General features: G+C 38.4%; 1 protein-coding gene across 6 annotated transcripts in view; it reads right to left on the minus strand.

Moving 5' to 3' along the window:
* Positions 1-13,148, minus strand: part of ST7 (suppression of tumorigenicity 7) — a 229,856-nt gene extending 216,708 nt beyond the window's left edge. The window contains exon 1 of one of the 6 annotated variants that reach the window (XM_064487407.1): positions 12,430-12,648. In XM_064487407.1, the coding sequence (XP_064343477.1) occupies positions 12,430-12,580 (151 nt within the window). In that variant the 5' untranslated portion in view covers positions 12,581-12,648. Of the gene's footprint in view, positions 1-11,922; positions 12,043-12,429; positions 12,653-13,065 lie in introns of those variants that run through there. The other 5 variants (XM_064487410.1, XM_064487413.1, XM_064487406.1 and 2 more) reach the window with 5 other exon arrangements.
* Positions 13,149-13,996: the final 848 nt, after the last annotated feature.

Consider the following 13,996-nt stretch of genomic DNA (forward strand, 5'->3'; position numbering starts at 1 on the left):
ACACTCTCTTTGCAAAAAGAGCCAAATAAGCTAACAAAAGAGTTTCTCTCTAAACCATACTGAGCCTGAACTGAGAAAAGTATAATTTGTTTTATTTTAATTAAAGATGTCAATGACAGAGGATAGCGATTCTTCTCCCTTTCCAGCAAAACCCAGGGAAAAGTACAAACCAGAGGACACCAGGTCTTTCTATGTGACACTATAGTAATCTAAATGTATGCTACAGAAAGGGCACCAAGGGAGTCAAGCGGGTGTAATAAATTGCAAAACACCTCCAAGAGCATTATTTTGTTAGTTCTATTAGTAATACCCAATAAATAGCACCTATCAAATAAATGAAAAAGATCAATTTGGTAGAGAAGCAAATTTCACTCTCTCTTTTCCAAGAGAAGGAGACTAGAAACTGGAAAATTTGTAACTGTAGAATTGTAAGCATTCTACTCTTGCCTATTGGTAATAAATTAACACTTTCGAATGGCATCCCAATGTGACTTCAAAACAAAACAAAATAAAAACCTTTCTAACTCGAGATCACGTGGAGATCCAGACCCAAACTGCTTATTTTTATTTTATTTTATTTTTATTGAAGTATATAGTCAGTTACACTGTGTCAATTTCTGGTGTACAGCACAATGTTCCAGTCATGCATATACATACATATATTTGTTTTCATATTCTTTTTCATTAAAAGTTATTACAAGATATTGAATATAGTTCCCTGTGCCATACAGAAGAAACTTTTTTTAAATCTATTTTTATATATAGTAGCTAACATTTGCAAATCTCAAACTCTCAAATTTATCTCTTCCCACCCCCTTTCTTCCAGTAACCATCAAATTGTTTACTATGTCTGTGAGTCTGTTTCTGTTTTGTAGATGAGTTCATTAGTGTCCTCTTTTTTCTTTTCTTCTTTTTTTTTTTAGATTCCACATATGAGTGATATCATATAGTATTTTTCTTTCTCTTTCTGGTTTTCTTCACTTAGAATGACACTCTCTAGGTCCATCCAGGTTGCTGCAAATGGCATTATTTTATTCTTTTTTATGGCTGAGTAGTATTTCATTGTATAAATATATCACAACTTCTTTATCCAGTCATCTGTTGATGGACATTTAGGTTGCTTCCATGTCTTGACTATTGTAAATAGTGCTGCTATGAACACTGGGGTGCATGTATCTTTTCAAATTAGAGTTTCCTCCAGATATATGCCCAGGAGTGGGATTGCTAGATCATATGGTAAGTCTATTTTCAGTTTTTTGAGGAATCCCCATACTGTTTTCCATAATGGCTGCACCAAACTACATTCCCACCAGCAGTGTAGGGAAGGTTCCCTTTTCTCTACACCCTCTCCAGCATTTATCATTCAAGGACTTTCTAATAATGGCCATTCTGACTGGTGTCAGGTGATACCTCATTGTACTTCTGATTTGCAGTTCTCTGATAATTAGTGTTATTGAGCATTTTTTCATGTGCCTATTGGCCATCTGTATGTCTTCACTGGAGAATTGCTTGTTTAGGTCTTCTGCTCATTTTTGGATTGAGTTGTTTGTTTTTTTGTTATTAAGTTGTCTGAGCTCAAACTGCTTATTTTTGAAAGCCACTTCTTTTTTTAAGACTTTCATGCCTCAGTGTTTCAACTGCTTGTGCTATTTTAAATTGTCAAGCTTTCTAATAAAAAAAAAAAAATTCACACTCATTTACCTAAGAGATTCCTTTAAAGTTCTCTACAGCCTTGCTCAAAATTTCAGAAAGACTGATACTTAACCAAGATCCACTATTAGATTTGGAAGTCAACTTATAAAACAAAGTTAGAGTTCTCCACAAAGTATGCTATTATTAGTACATGTTAACTTTCCTAAAATTCAGAGGGAAAAGAAATGCTCCCTCAGATAAATGTTGCCTTATTTTGCTGAGATTTAGTAACTACAACTGAACAATGACTCCTCTGGCCCTAGGCACAGTCAATATGACACACCACTAGAGCTAACTGAGCCTATCAGTTTCTTATTTTAGCACAGTAGGTAGTGCAGAAAAGCTTGCCATATTTGAGTGACTGGTAACAGTTACACGTGAGCAACTGTCCTGCTCCACTGTAACAGAAAAAAAAAAAAAAAGAATTTCATTACGTATTCCCTCTCTCCTGGAAAACTCAAAACCTTTTATAGATATCTTTACAATGGCATCTCAAATACAAAAAGGATGTTGGGAAATATTATTTCATGTTTACAACAAACAGACATTCAGTAGTGTGGCTACAAACAATCCAATAATTCATTATCCTGCTTAGTGTAATTCACGGATATTCTTTAGAAAGAATATCCAGGATATCCAGGATAAATAAGATCCCATTATATATTTTAACCTGTCATTTCACTGTGAGAGACAAAGCCTATAGAATCAAACTTCTAGAGAAACAACTTACTATAATGTAGTAGTTTACAGTCTACAAAGCACTTTCTCATTCATTTTGCCATCTTATGTGAACTTGCATCCCATTCTTCATCAAGCTGCAAAGCCAAAGGTAACTCTATTTAAGCTAAACAAATATTCACAGAATGCTAAGGGTTGTGTCTATTACAGTCTATTTAAGAAGCATAAGCACTCCTTAAAGTTGGGGTATTTGTTCAGTTGCACACTTTGTCAATCCCATTCCAGCACCACATCAAGACAATCATTGAGCTGCCTTGGCCCATCTGACCAGTCATGCTTATACCACACCACCCCTTCTTCCTCTTAGCGTTCTCCTGCTCTGAATTTTTCCATTAGTTTCCACCCTGGGCAATCACCTCCTCTGAATACACAGGAACACTCTTTTTCCTCCCTGCCTCTGTCTTCAAACTCTTGCCCTAGTTACCTCAGAAGAATCCTTCTATCTCTCTGAGTTTCCTTTGTGAGCCAAATAATAAGCCCAGCCTTGAGTGCTGAGCATTGACAATACAGCTCTGAAATAAGGAAAAGAAAACCTTAGGTGATGAAGTGAACTAAGAAAAGCACTACCAGTGCCATCAATCTTGGAAAGCCTTAGAAACACCCAAAGTCATTCATGCATTCATCTTTTCATGTATCATCAGGAGCAATGACCATATGGTGGAAATACAAAGATGAAAATGCTATAATCCCTGTTCTCAAAGCTCTTCTGATTATACTAAAGAAATAGTCCCTTCCAAAAGTCTCCACCAAATTCTCACCCTCTTTCATAAACTAAGCTGCTTTCCCAGCAAAATACATTTTTAAATGGGTTCACTTACGTTGCTGCCTTTAATAGGACAACTAGTATTATAATACCTGTTCTGCTTTGAACAATTTTCATTCCACGTGGACAAAGACAGTATCAGCTACATAGCTCTGTACATGGGATATAACCAGATGTGCAGACAAGCCCAGGAAGCCTTAACAACCAATGATAAAGCAGGCAGCTCAGTGCCTGGATCGTGTAAGAACTCAATAAAGGTTAATTCCTCATCTCTCCCTACTCCCAATCAACAGATTTATACTCAGTCTTATTTTTAAGATGTGACTTCTACCATGCATGATCTTTGATCATAGGTAGAAAATATACCTAGAAGCACTCGTGAACAAGGCAGTATATTTGATGATATTAATTATTCAGCACAGAAAACAAGTGCAGGAACTGGGAGAAATGTTAACTGACATGCGACTGTGTGTCCAAATAATAATTAACAGGAATAACGTGACTTCAATTTTATACACATCCGCTTCTCCAAATGAATGAATGAACAAACCAGTGGATGAATGAAGTAACCAGTGAACATAGTTTAGAGTCAGTGAAATGGACTAGAACACCCAAATATACAAATATGGCTGCTAATCTCATTTACGTGCCATGCTCAGGGCTCAGTGCAAAAGGTTATATCATTTACATGTCAAAATAAAACTATGAAATAGAGATTACTTTCTCCATCTTATAACTGAAGAAAAGGTTTTACAAAGTAATTTGTCCAAAATTACCCAACAACTGGTAACTTGGAATCTGAACTCAAATCTTCTATATCCAATGTTCCTTTCATCTCATCACAGCTGGTGAGATAGATATGCAGTACTTTATGGAGAAAGAAATATTTCAGTAAAATTGGCAAGAAAGCCAATTTCTAAAATACTAATACCATTTTCACTCTGGCTTCTCATATAAACTTAGAAATGGTTTCTATAGTTAGAGAAAGGAATATGCAAATACATGAACTAAATTAATTGTGCTTAAGTATTTCTAACATCTTCATATTATGTTTCTGTTAAGTTTTATAATACCTGACGATACTGTTCTAAAAAAATGTCCCAATGAAGTCTTTCTTCTATATTACTCTATCCTTTCCTAGAGACAAGAACTTTTTTCCATGTTGGTAGAATCCCAAGCTCCATCCTCACACAAAATAGGAAGCACTTAATTCTGCAAATTCCTTTGTTTGAAGTTCTAGGTTATGTTACACAAATTGGCTCCCAATGCAATCAATTTTTGACTTTTAACATTCTTTCTATTAAATTTACTTTACAACATGGACCAGAAGGATAGCCTTCTTTAAATTCTATTTCTAAAATATGGATTAAAATATATTAAAATTTTGGACATCAGTAAACATTTCAAGGTAATCTTTATAACTTAGAATCAGTATACACAATTCTCAAACTTATAAGAAATTACTATATGATATATTCCAAAATCATTTCTAAAGGATGGTGTTACTTCTGAGTCACGAAGACCAACTGACATAATTTTTCCTCCATTCAACAAATACATACTAAGCATATGCTAGTCCCAAACACTCACTGTTCAAGATGCTGAGGATCCATGATAAGACAGACAAAACATAACAAATGAGGCTCCTACTCTCACGGAGTTTACAGTCACATGGGGGACTATAAGAATGCACTAAGTAAATAAACAAGAACTATTACAAACAGTGCTAAGTGCTATTCAAAGAATTCAAATTCAGTGATATTATAGTGACTGAATGGTCACTGTAGATTGTCATCAGGAAAAGCCTCTCAAAAGAAGTGAATGCAAATAGCAAAAATACTACTGCATAAAAATCAAGTAGGAAAGCATTCCAGGTGGAGGACATAGCTAGTGCAAAGACCACAAGGCAAGAATATGCAAGGCATGCTTAAGAATAAGAAAGAATCACAACTGTCTGGATGATGGCGACCTCAAGAAAGAGTGGCAAAGTTCAGATAGGAAGGGTAGGAAGGGGTCAGGTCTTCAGACTTTGTAAGCCAGGGTAACATATTTGGATTTTATTTTCAGTGAAATGGAAAGTCACAGAAGGAATCCACATAAAATCTGGAGTTGTATTTACTAAGAATTAGAATCCAACATGGAAAAAATCATATATGTTCATCAAGTCCCTGTATTTGCTCAGTTATAGACTCTGCACTCAATGAAACTTATCCCAAGGCACTGAAGCAGAATTCTGGAGCCAGAAAAAAATCTTAAGGAATATAAAGCTATCATTGTACATGTATGGAAACTAAGGGCTTAAGAAAAAAAAGCATCATTCAGATTGCTTCATTAATGGCTGAGAGAAATGTCTGCAAAAATAAGTAAGGGCAACTAAGATGTCTGTGATATATCCTCAACTCAAAGCTGACAATCACAAAATTGTCCTTTTATGTGTTCATAAACTCATATGACCCATTACAGAAATTCTTAAGTTTTTGTGACAGTTTCTGATTTTGCTCTAAAGCTGAAAACTTAAAGGGTGGGTTATAGCTAAGTCGTAGAGGACATGCTTAGCATGCACAAGGTCCTTGGTTCAATCTCCAGTATCTCCATTAAAAAAATAACAATAATAAAATTTTTTAATTTTAAAAAACATAAAGCTGAAAACAAATGAGGCATGTACCCAGTAATGTGTTTGGTCAATTCCATTGTTCCGATCCCAACTCACTGATTACAACACAACTTAGAGATTCATTCACCCAGTGAATGTAAGGAACTACTGTGTGCAAGAAATTATATTGGAAAGTGAAGAACTAGAGTCTAGTAAAAGCTATAAAACATGTATTTAGAAAAAGAGACACATATACACAAACACTGACAGACACACATTATACACACACAACTATAATTTATGCAAGATAAAAATTGCCAACATGCCTCTCAGATAATGTACAGTGAAAGTGAAGGAAACATCACTTTCGATTGAAAGGATCAGAAGGCAGCATGCAAACTGGCCCCTGAAGGATGGGTGGAATTTACACATGGGGAGAGCACTTGAAACAAAAGCCATAGCAGGGGCAAAAAACCTAGGTAAACTGCAACAAGATCCTTGAAACAAGAAATCCAGAGTGTTAATTAAATTTAGAGCAACTATTTCCAATACGAAGATACTCAAATCTGAGCTGCACCTAAAATTATGTATATTTCCATTCAGTAATGTAAGTTTTGCATCTGTATTTATCAACTTAATTAACACCCCAAAAAAAGTTTTATAACATAAACAATCTTAAACCTAGGTTAGACTATTATATTTGTTTTCCAAAAGGAATGAAATAAGATTTAAAAGATCTTTGAAAACTTGCTTTTCTGGAAACAGAAAAAGAGTTGGAAAATCACTTAAGTTGCTTTGTGCAAAAAATGGCAAAGGTGCACAATTAAGAAAAGGTGCTTCCATGCAAAATGTTTTAAATTCAACATCGAAAACCTCAGAACACAGTGTAGATGAGAAAGTGTTATCAACACCACAATATAAACTAAGTTATGGTGCTATTTTTTAAAAAATTAATCTATTCTGTTTTTCTTGAATAATATCCTGCATGACTGCTTCTATCTATAATAAACTTTTCTGCCCTTTTGGAAAAGCTTTGTTTCAGGATATTAATTCACTTGAAAACTAACAATAGTATAATTTAGGTTTTTTTTTTAACTTTGTTCAAAGTTCATTCTATTTTCAGTAAATCATAGAACTATTTTAACACTCTCCTATCCAACTCAAAGGCAGAACATCAAAAATCAATTATCAAATCTAACCAATGTGTGCTATTCCTAATATGTTTGTTTTCTCCCTTGTCTTTCTTAAAATTCATTTTTCAGTATAAGATTTGAATTTAAAAACTTCCAACAAACAAAAGCCCAGGACCAGATGATTTCACAGGTGAATTCTACCAAACACGTGGAGAAGAGTTAATATCTATCCTCCTCAAACTATTCCAAAAAAAATTGCAGAGGAATGAACATTTCTGAACTGATTCTATGAGATCAGCATCACTGTGATACCAAAACCAGATGAAGACATCACAGAAAAAGAAAATTACAAGCTAATATCACTGAAGAATACAGATGCAAAAATTCTCCACAGAGTATCAGCAAACTGGTTCCAGCCATACATTAAATGGATTATACACCATGATCAACTGGAATTTATCCCAGGGATGCTAGGATTTTTCAATGTTCACAAAGCAGCCAATGAGATATACTACATTAACAAACTGAAGAATAAAAACTATATGATCATCTCAATAGATACAGCAAAAGGTTTTGATAAAGTTCCATGTCCATTTATGATAAAAATTCTCCAGAAAGTGCACATACAGGAAACATACCTCAACATAATAAAGGCCATATATAACCCACAGTTAACATCATACTCAATGGTGACAAGCTGAAAGCATTTCCTCTAAGATCAGGAACAAGACAAGATGCCCACTCCCACCACTTTTATTCAGTACAGCATTGCAAGTCCTAGCCACGGCAATCAGACAAGAAAAAGAAATAAAGAAATTCATATTGGAAAGGAAGAAGAAAAACTCTCACTGTTTGCAAATGACATGATACTATATGTAGAAAGTCCTAAAGACGCCACCAGAAAACTATTAGAGCTCATCAATGATTTTGGTAAAGTTGCAGAATACAAAATTAATATACAGAATTCTGTTGCATTTTTATACACCAACAACAAACCAGAAAGAAAAACTAAGGAAACAATTCCATTTACCAACACATCAAAAAGAATAAAATACCTAGGAATAAACATACCTAAGGAGGTAAAAGACCTGTGCTCGGAAAACCATAAGACACTGATGAAAGAAAGTGAAGATGATACAAACATATGGAAGGATATGTTGAGTTCTTGGATTGGAAGAATTAATATTGTTAAACCCAAGGTAACTTACAGATTTGATGCAAGCCTTATCCAAATACCAATGGCATTTTTCACAGAACTGGAACAAATGGTTTTAAAACTTGTAGGGAAACACAAAAGACAAAACAATAGCCAAAACAATCTTGAGAAAGAAGAACAAAGCTGGAGTAATCATGCTCCCTGACTTCAGACTATACTACAGAGCTACAGTAATCAAAACAGTATGGTACTTGCACAAAAACAAACAGATCAATGGAACAGAAGAGAGAGCCCAGAAATAAACCCACATATTTACAGTCAATTAATCTACAACAAAGAAGGCAAGAATATACAGTAGAGAAAAGACAATCTCTTCAATAAGTGATGCAGGGAAAACTGAACAGCTAAATCTAGAAGAATGAAATTAGAACATTCTCTAACACCAAACATAAAAATAAACTCAAAGTGGATTAATGACCTAAATGTAGTATCAGACAGTTTTAACCAGTTTTATAGTTAAAATTCCTAGAGGAAGATACCCTTTGATATAAATTGTAGCAATATTTTTACCTGTCTCCTAAGGCAAAGGAAATAAAAGCAAAAATAAACAAATGGGATCTAATTAAACCTAAAAGCTTTTGCATAGCAAAGGAAACCATCAGCAAAACAAAAAGACAACTTACTGAATGGGAGAAAATACTTGCAAATGATATGACTGATAAGGGGTTAATATCTAAAGTAAATAAGCAGCTCATACAACTCAACATCAAAAAAACAAACAACCCAATTAAAAAACGGGCAGAAGACCTCAACAGACATTTTTCCAAAGAGGGCGTGCAGATGGAAAACAGGAACATTAAAAGATGCTCAACATCGCTACTCACCAGAGAAATACAACTCAAAACCACAATGAGATATTCCCCTCACACCTGTCAGAATGGCTACCATTAAAAAGAACACAAATAACAAATGTTGGCAGGAATACAGAGAAAAAGGAACACTTGTCCACTGTTGATAGGAATGTAAATTGGTGCAGCCACTGTGGAAAACATAATAGAGGTTTCTCAAAAACCTAAAAACAGAACTACAATATAACCCAGCAATTCCACTCCTGGGTATACAACTGAAAAAAACAAAAACACTAATTCAAAAAGATACACGCACCCCAAAATTCATAGCATTATTTACAATAGCTAAGATATGGAAGCAACCTAAGTTGTGTATATATATATATATATACACACACACACAATGGAATACTACTCAGCCATTTTGCCATTTGCAGCAACACAGATAAACCTGGAGGGATTATGCTTAGCAAAATAAGTCAGGCAGAGAAAGACAAATAATCTATGTTATCACTCACATATGGAATCTAAAAAGTAAAACAAATGAATGAATATAACAAAACAGAAACAGACTCACAGGCATAGAGAACAATCCAGTGGTTACCGGTGGGGAGAAGGAAGGGGGGAAGGGAATGACAGGGGTAGGGGATTAAGAGGTACAAACTATTATGTATAAAATAAATAAGCTACAAGGATATATTGTACAGAGCAGGGGATATAGCCAATACTTTATAATAACTTTAAATGAAGTATAATCTATTAAAATGTTGAATCATTGTCTTGTTACACCTGAAACTAATATAATATTGTAAATCATCTATACTTCAATTTTTAAAAAATCAAATTAAACACATTTACCAGAAAATGTGAACAAATGAGGTTAGAAACATTAAAGTCACCTCAGGTAATCAAGCTACGGAAAAGAACATGCCAAGTAGATACCTAAAGCAACTCAGGAACATTTTTACCAGACTTCACAACCTTACAAGTACAGAGCTGGGCTTGTGATATAGAAGCCCTGACTGCTGGCTGCCTCACTGATTTGGTCGCTGTGACGGTGTCCTCAGCTTCCCTGAGGAAGGAGGCCCGGGCCACCCACAGCTCCCTAAAAGCAGCTCTAGACTTAGTGGCCCCTCCAAGGACAGGTGCCTTCCCTGCCATAGGAAGAGCAAGCACTACAGGGCTTAGGAACGGCAAAATCAGTCCCATTAGAACCATTGAGCTCTCCCTGCATGGGCAAGTTCCACCACAGGAAGGTCTAATGTCCCCTTCTCCCCCAACTTTCTCTCATAGAGATAAGTGCTCTCTGTGTGCTTGTCTTTTACCTCCTTTTATGACGAAAATGTGCATCAAACCACACTGAAAACAGAAGTCCAACATCACTAGGGTAAATAGCCTCAGGCTCCCTCTGCCATGTGTCTGATGAGATTCAGCCCAGATGGCCTGCTCATTTTCATATTTTCTCTGTCCCTTTCTCACAAATGAGAAATAACCCTATACAAATTAACAAAGGTGTTTGCGAGAAATGCTATATTTCAAGATGTTGGGAAAAGACCTAAACATTTTTCTTCCTTAAAAACTACACACATTCCCAACAGGTCTTTTGCTTCTTGCCTGTTCTGTATAAAGCACTGGTCTGTGCACTTATGGGCACATGCACACATCTACACACACACAGATGATTATTTAACTTACTTGACGAAAATACAGTATCACAAATGTGTATTCTGAAATAAAAATTTTAAACGTGTAATAGATAAGAAACGTTCACATTTTTAAAAATCCTACAATGAATTTTTTGGGAGAAAAAAAATCAAACCTACTTACCAATAAATACAAGATTCTACTGCCACATATATTCAAACAACTTCTTAAAATTACAAGACTTTGGGACTACAAAGTATCTCAGAGATATATCTGCCTAAAACAAGGAAGGTAAGTATTGTGATAAGCAGCCACTCTAAAAGATGAAAAGCCACAAAGTCATCATCACTAGGGTGAATGAATCCAAGGGTTGAACAGCTCCTATTAAAATGGCAAGACGATTCTGGGGTGTAGAATCCTATCTGCAACCTAAAGACACCATCCCAAGGTATACTACGGAATAAATGTAAATATGAATATAAGTTCAAGTTAATCACGCTGTCTGAGATTTAGTATTTAAAAGTACAAGTTTCCTAACAAAATTGAGTACATTATCTCAAGGGTTCTATAAATTGTCTAATGCAGCTAACAACATGCAGCAAAATGCATTTCCAAATCCCTACTCCAAGACTATGTAAGTCATACACTAGGTAGAATATATACAAACACATATACATATTAAAGACTGTAAGGATCTCCAAAATTACCGCGAAATTTTTTTTAAAGAAAAGAGAAAGGCCTAACGAGTCCCACAACTAATTCCAGACTTCAAGAAGAACTGTAACCCTTCCAGCAAAATATACTTTATAGTTTCTGATCTGTCTCTGGAGTGTTACTGTTGGTGCGAATTTTCTTTGCGGTTGTTTTTTAATGATTCAGTTAGCTGGCTCCAAGTTTCAGATCCTGTTCTAACTACCTTGTGCACTTAAAACCGTGGATATGAGACCTGCGGGGCTCACTTCTTAGCACGCGGAGCTTTATCTAAGATTCTGGACACGACTAGTTACCAAAGCCTTAAACATACGGGGAGAAGAGGAAGAGAGGGGTAGAGATCATCTAAAACTATCATAAATTCCAGATTTCTTGTCTTTCCTTTTGTCCCTTTGACATTCCGTTTGGTAACTTGACACGTCATCCAAATCCCTGATAGTACTTTCGAGAATCCCTCTCCCGGTACTAAACTTGAGCGACGCCGCTCCCCTCTCAACCCAGGGGGCGGGGGTGGAGGGGCTCAAACCGAGGCCCCCCGAGGGCGCCGCTCGGACAGCCCGGCCCCGGATGCGGGTCAGTCCTTTTGGGGGCTACGCCGCTGGGCATCCCTGGGTGGCACCCGCACCGGAGCGCCCGCGACCCACCGAGAGGCGCCACCGTGGGGAGCCACGCCGGGTCCCACCACACTCGGGCGTTCGGCGTGCCGCGGCCGACAGCGTGAGAGGAAGGACGCGGTCCAAGTCTGAGGAGCCCTCAGGGTTCACGCGCAGACAGCCGAGGGGGCGTCCGCGGGAACTCCCTCGCTCCTGACCTCCGTTTCATCTGTCGCCTGCCGACGAGCATGTCGCGCCGAGGAGCCGTCGCAGCCCGCTGGGTCAGCCTGGGGCCGCGGCTCTTCCACAGGGTGGCGGGGCCTCGGGGCCGAGAAGGCCGCCGGCCGCCACCGCACGCCCCGTCAACCCGGCCGCCCGGCCCCGCCGGCTGAGGCGCCGCGTCCCCGGGGGGTGGCCGCGGGCGTCCGGTGCGCGGCCGCGGCGCGTCCCCGAGCGCGCGCCCCGCCGCCCCCGCCGGCCGCGGCCCCGCGCGAGTTGCACTAACTTTCCGGGGCGGGGGAGGGGCGAGCGCCGCGGGCCTGGGCGCCCGGGCCTTACCTGTGCTCAAGTTGTCGTTGATTTTCAAGGGCACCCGCAGGATGTAGACCAGGAAGAGGACGATGAAGAACCACACGGTCCAGAGATAAGTCCAAGACCAAACTATGCACGACTTCAGCTGCTCCAGAAAGCCCGTGCCCGCTTCAGCCATTTTTCGGCGCTGCTCTCTGCTGCCGCGGCTCTCGGTGTCTGCCGGGATGATTCACCGGCCCGGAGGCGCCGCTCACGCCGCCGCCGTCGCCGCCGCGACCCGGGCGCCCCCGGAGCCCGCCCGCCCGCCGCCCGGGACGCGGGCGCGGCGGGAAGTCGCGCGGGGGCCGCGGGCGCGCTTGCCTTTCCTTTTCCAGTCTTATTGCTAACTCTCCGAAGGTCCCTACGAGTGGCTTTCTTGGAAGGATCACGTGGCCCGTGCCCCTCACGTTCTGATGCCATTTATAATATGCTAATATTTAGAAAGACAGGCCAAGTGGCGCGCTGAGGGAAACTCTTGACATATTAATGGTAACTCATATATTTTGAGAGTTTTCTGTATGGCAGGCACTGTTCCAAGGTCTGTATAATCTCCCCAAATTCCCTTCAGCAATCCGTATTATACAGAGAAGGGAAACTGAGGCATAAAGTGATTGAGAGGTTTACCTTCAGCTCCAGCCAAGGCTCATTTGCAGTGTGATGGAAGCCAGCGTCCGAAATCTCAAACCCTATGCTCTACTCCTCCCAGAATTTAGGTTCAGAGGGATGAACAAACCCGGGCAACTAGAAAAAAATAGACGTGTTCCTGTCACCGGTTAGTAGGCCTGAAGATAAATCACTCTGTTAAACAAGATTTGGGTTGCACACTAGATTTACCTTTGTTTTATCTTCCTTGAAGCAGCACAGGGGATTTCTGAAGAAATCCTGACAAGAAGAATGTTTGTCTTCCAATTTGGGGGCTGATGACAGTTCCAACAACTCTCAGCCTGTTTTTAATATAAACAATTCTCTGGGATAATTTTGGCTTATTATGAGCTGGCTACTTTAAACAAGAAGTAAATTATAAACTTTTTTTGTCTGTACTGAATGAAACATTGCTTTTACCAAATGAAATTTTAGAGTCTCTTTCTGTTCATAAATAATTTCACCTTCTGTGTATTGGATGGTAATGAAGCAATCGCAAGTTATCCAATCAACAGCCAAGACATTTTTAGAATTATGAGCATTCAGCAGAATATTTTACTGTAAATTTTGTTCTGCTTACTTGTAGTTTCATTTACAATAAAACAAGCTCCTTTAACTTTTCACATGCATTTTATGTATTATAGCACACATAAGAACTACTCTTACATTGTCACTAATTCCATTCTCACTCTCAGCTATCGGTTTCTCCATACATTTGATCTACTGTGGCAGTGAGATACAGGCAAAGATAAACTGACACACATAGAGGTTTTTATAGATACTTATTGCAGCACACTACCGAGTTTTTGTCTAACAATGATGCCTGGACTCTCAGTAGAATAAAACAACATGAAAACATGAAACGTCTATTTTACATGATGATTAAGTAATTATCTGCAATAGGACTGCCTTC

This window comes from Camelus dromedarius, chromosome 7 (assembly GCF_036321535.1).
Source record: "Camelus dromedarius isolate mCamDro1 chromosome 7, mCamDro1.pat, whole genome shotgun sequence".
In the NCBI taxonomy this organism is placed as follows: domain Eukaryota; kingdom Metazoa; phylum Chordata; class Mammalia; order Artiodactyla; family Camelidae; genus Camelus; species Camelus dromedarius.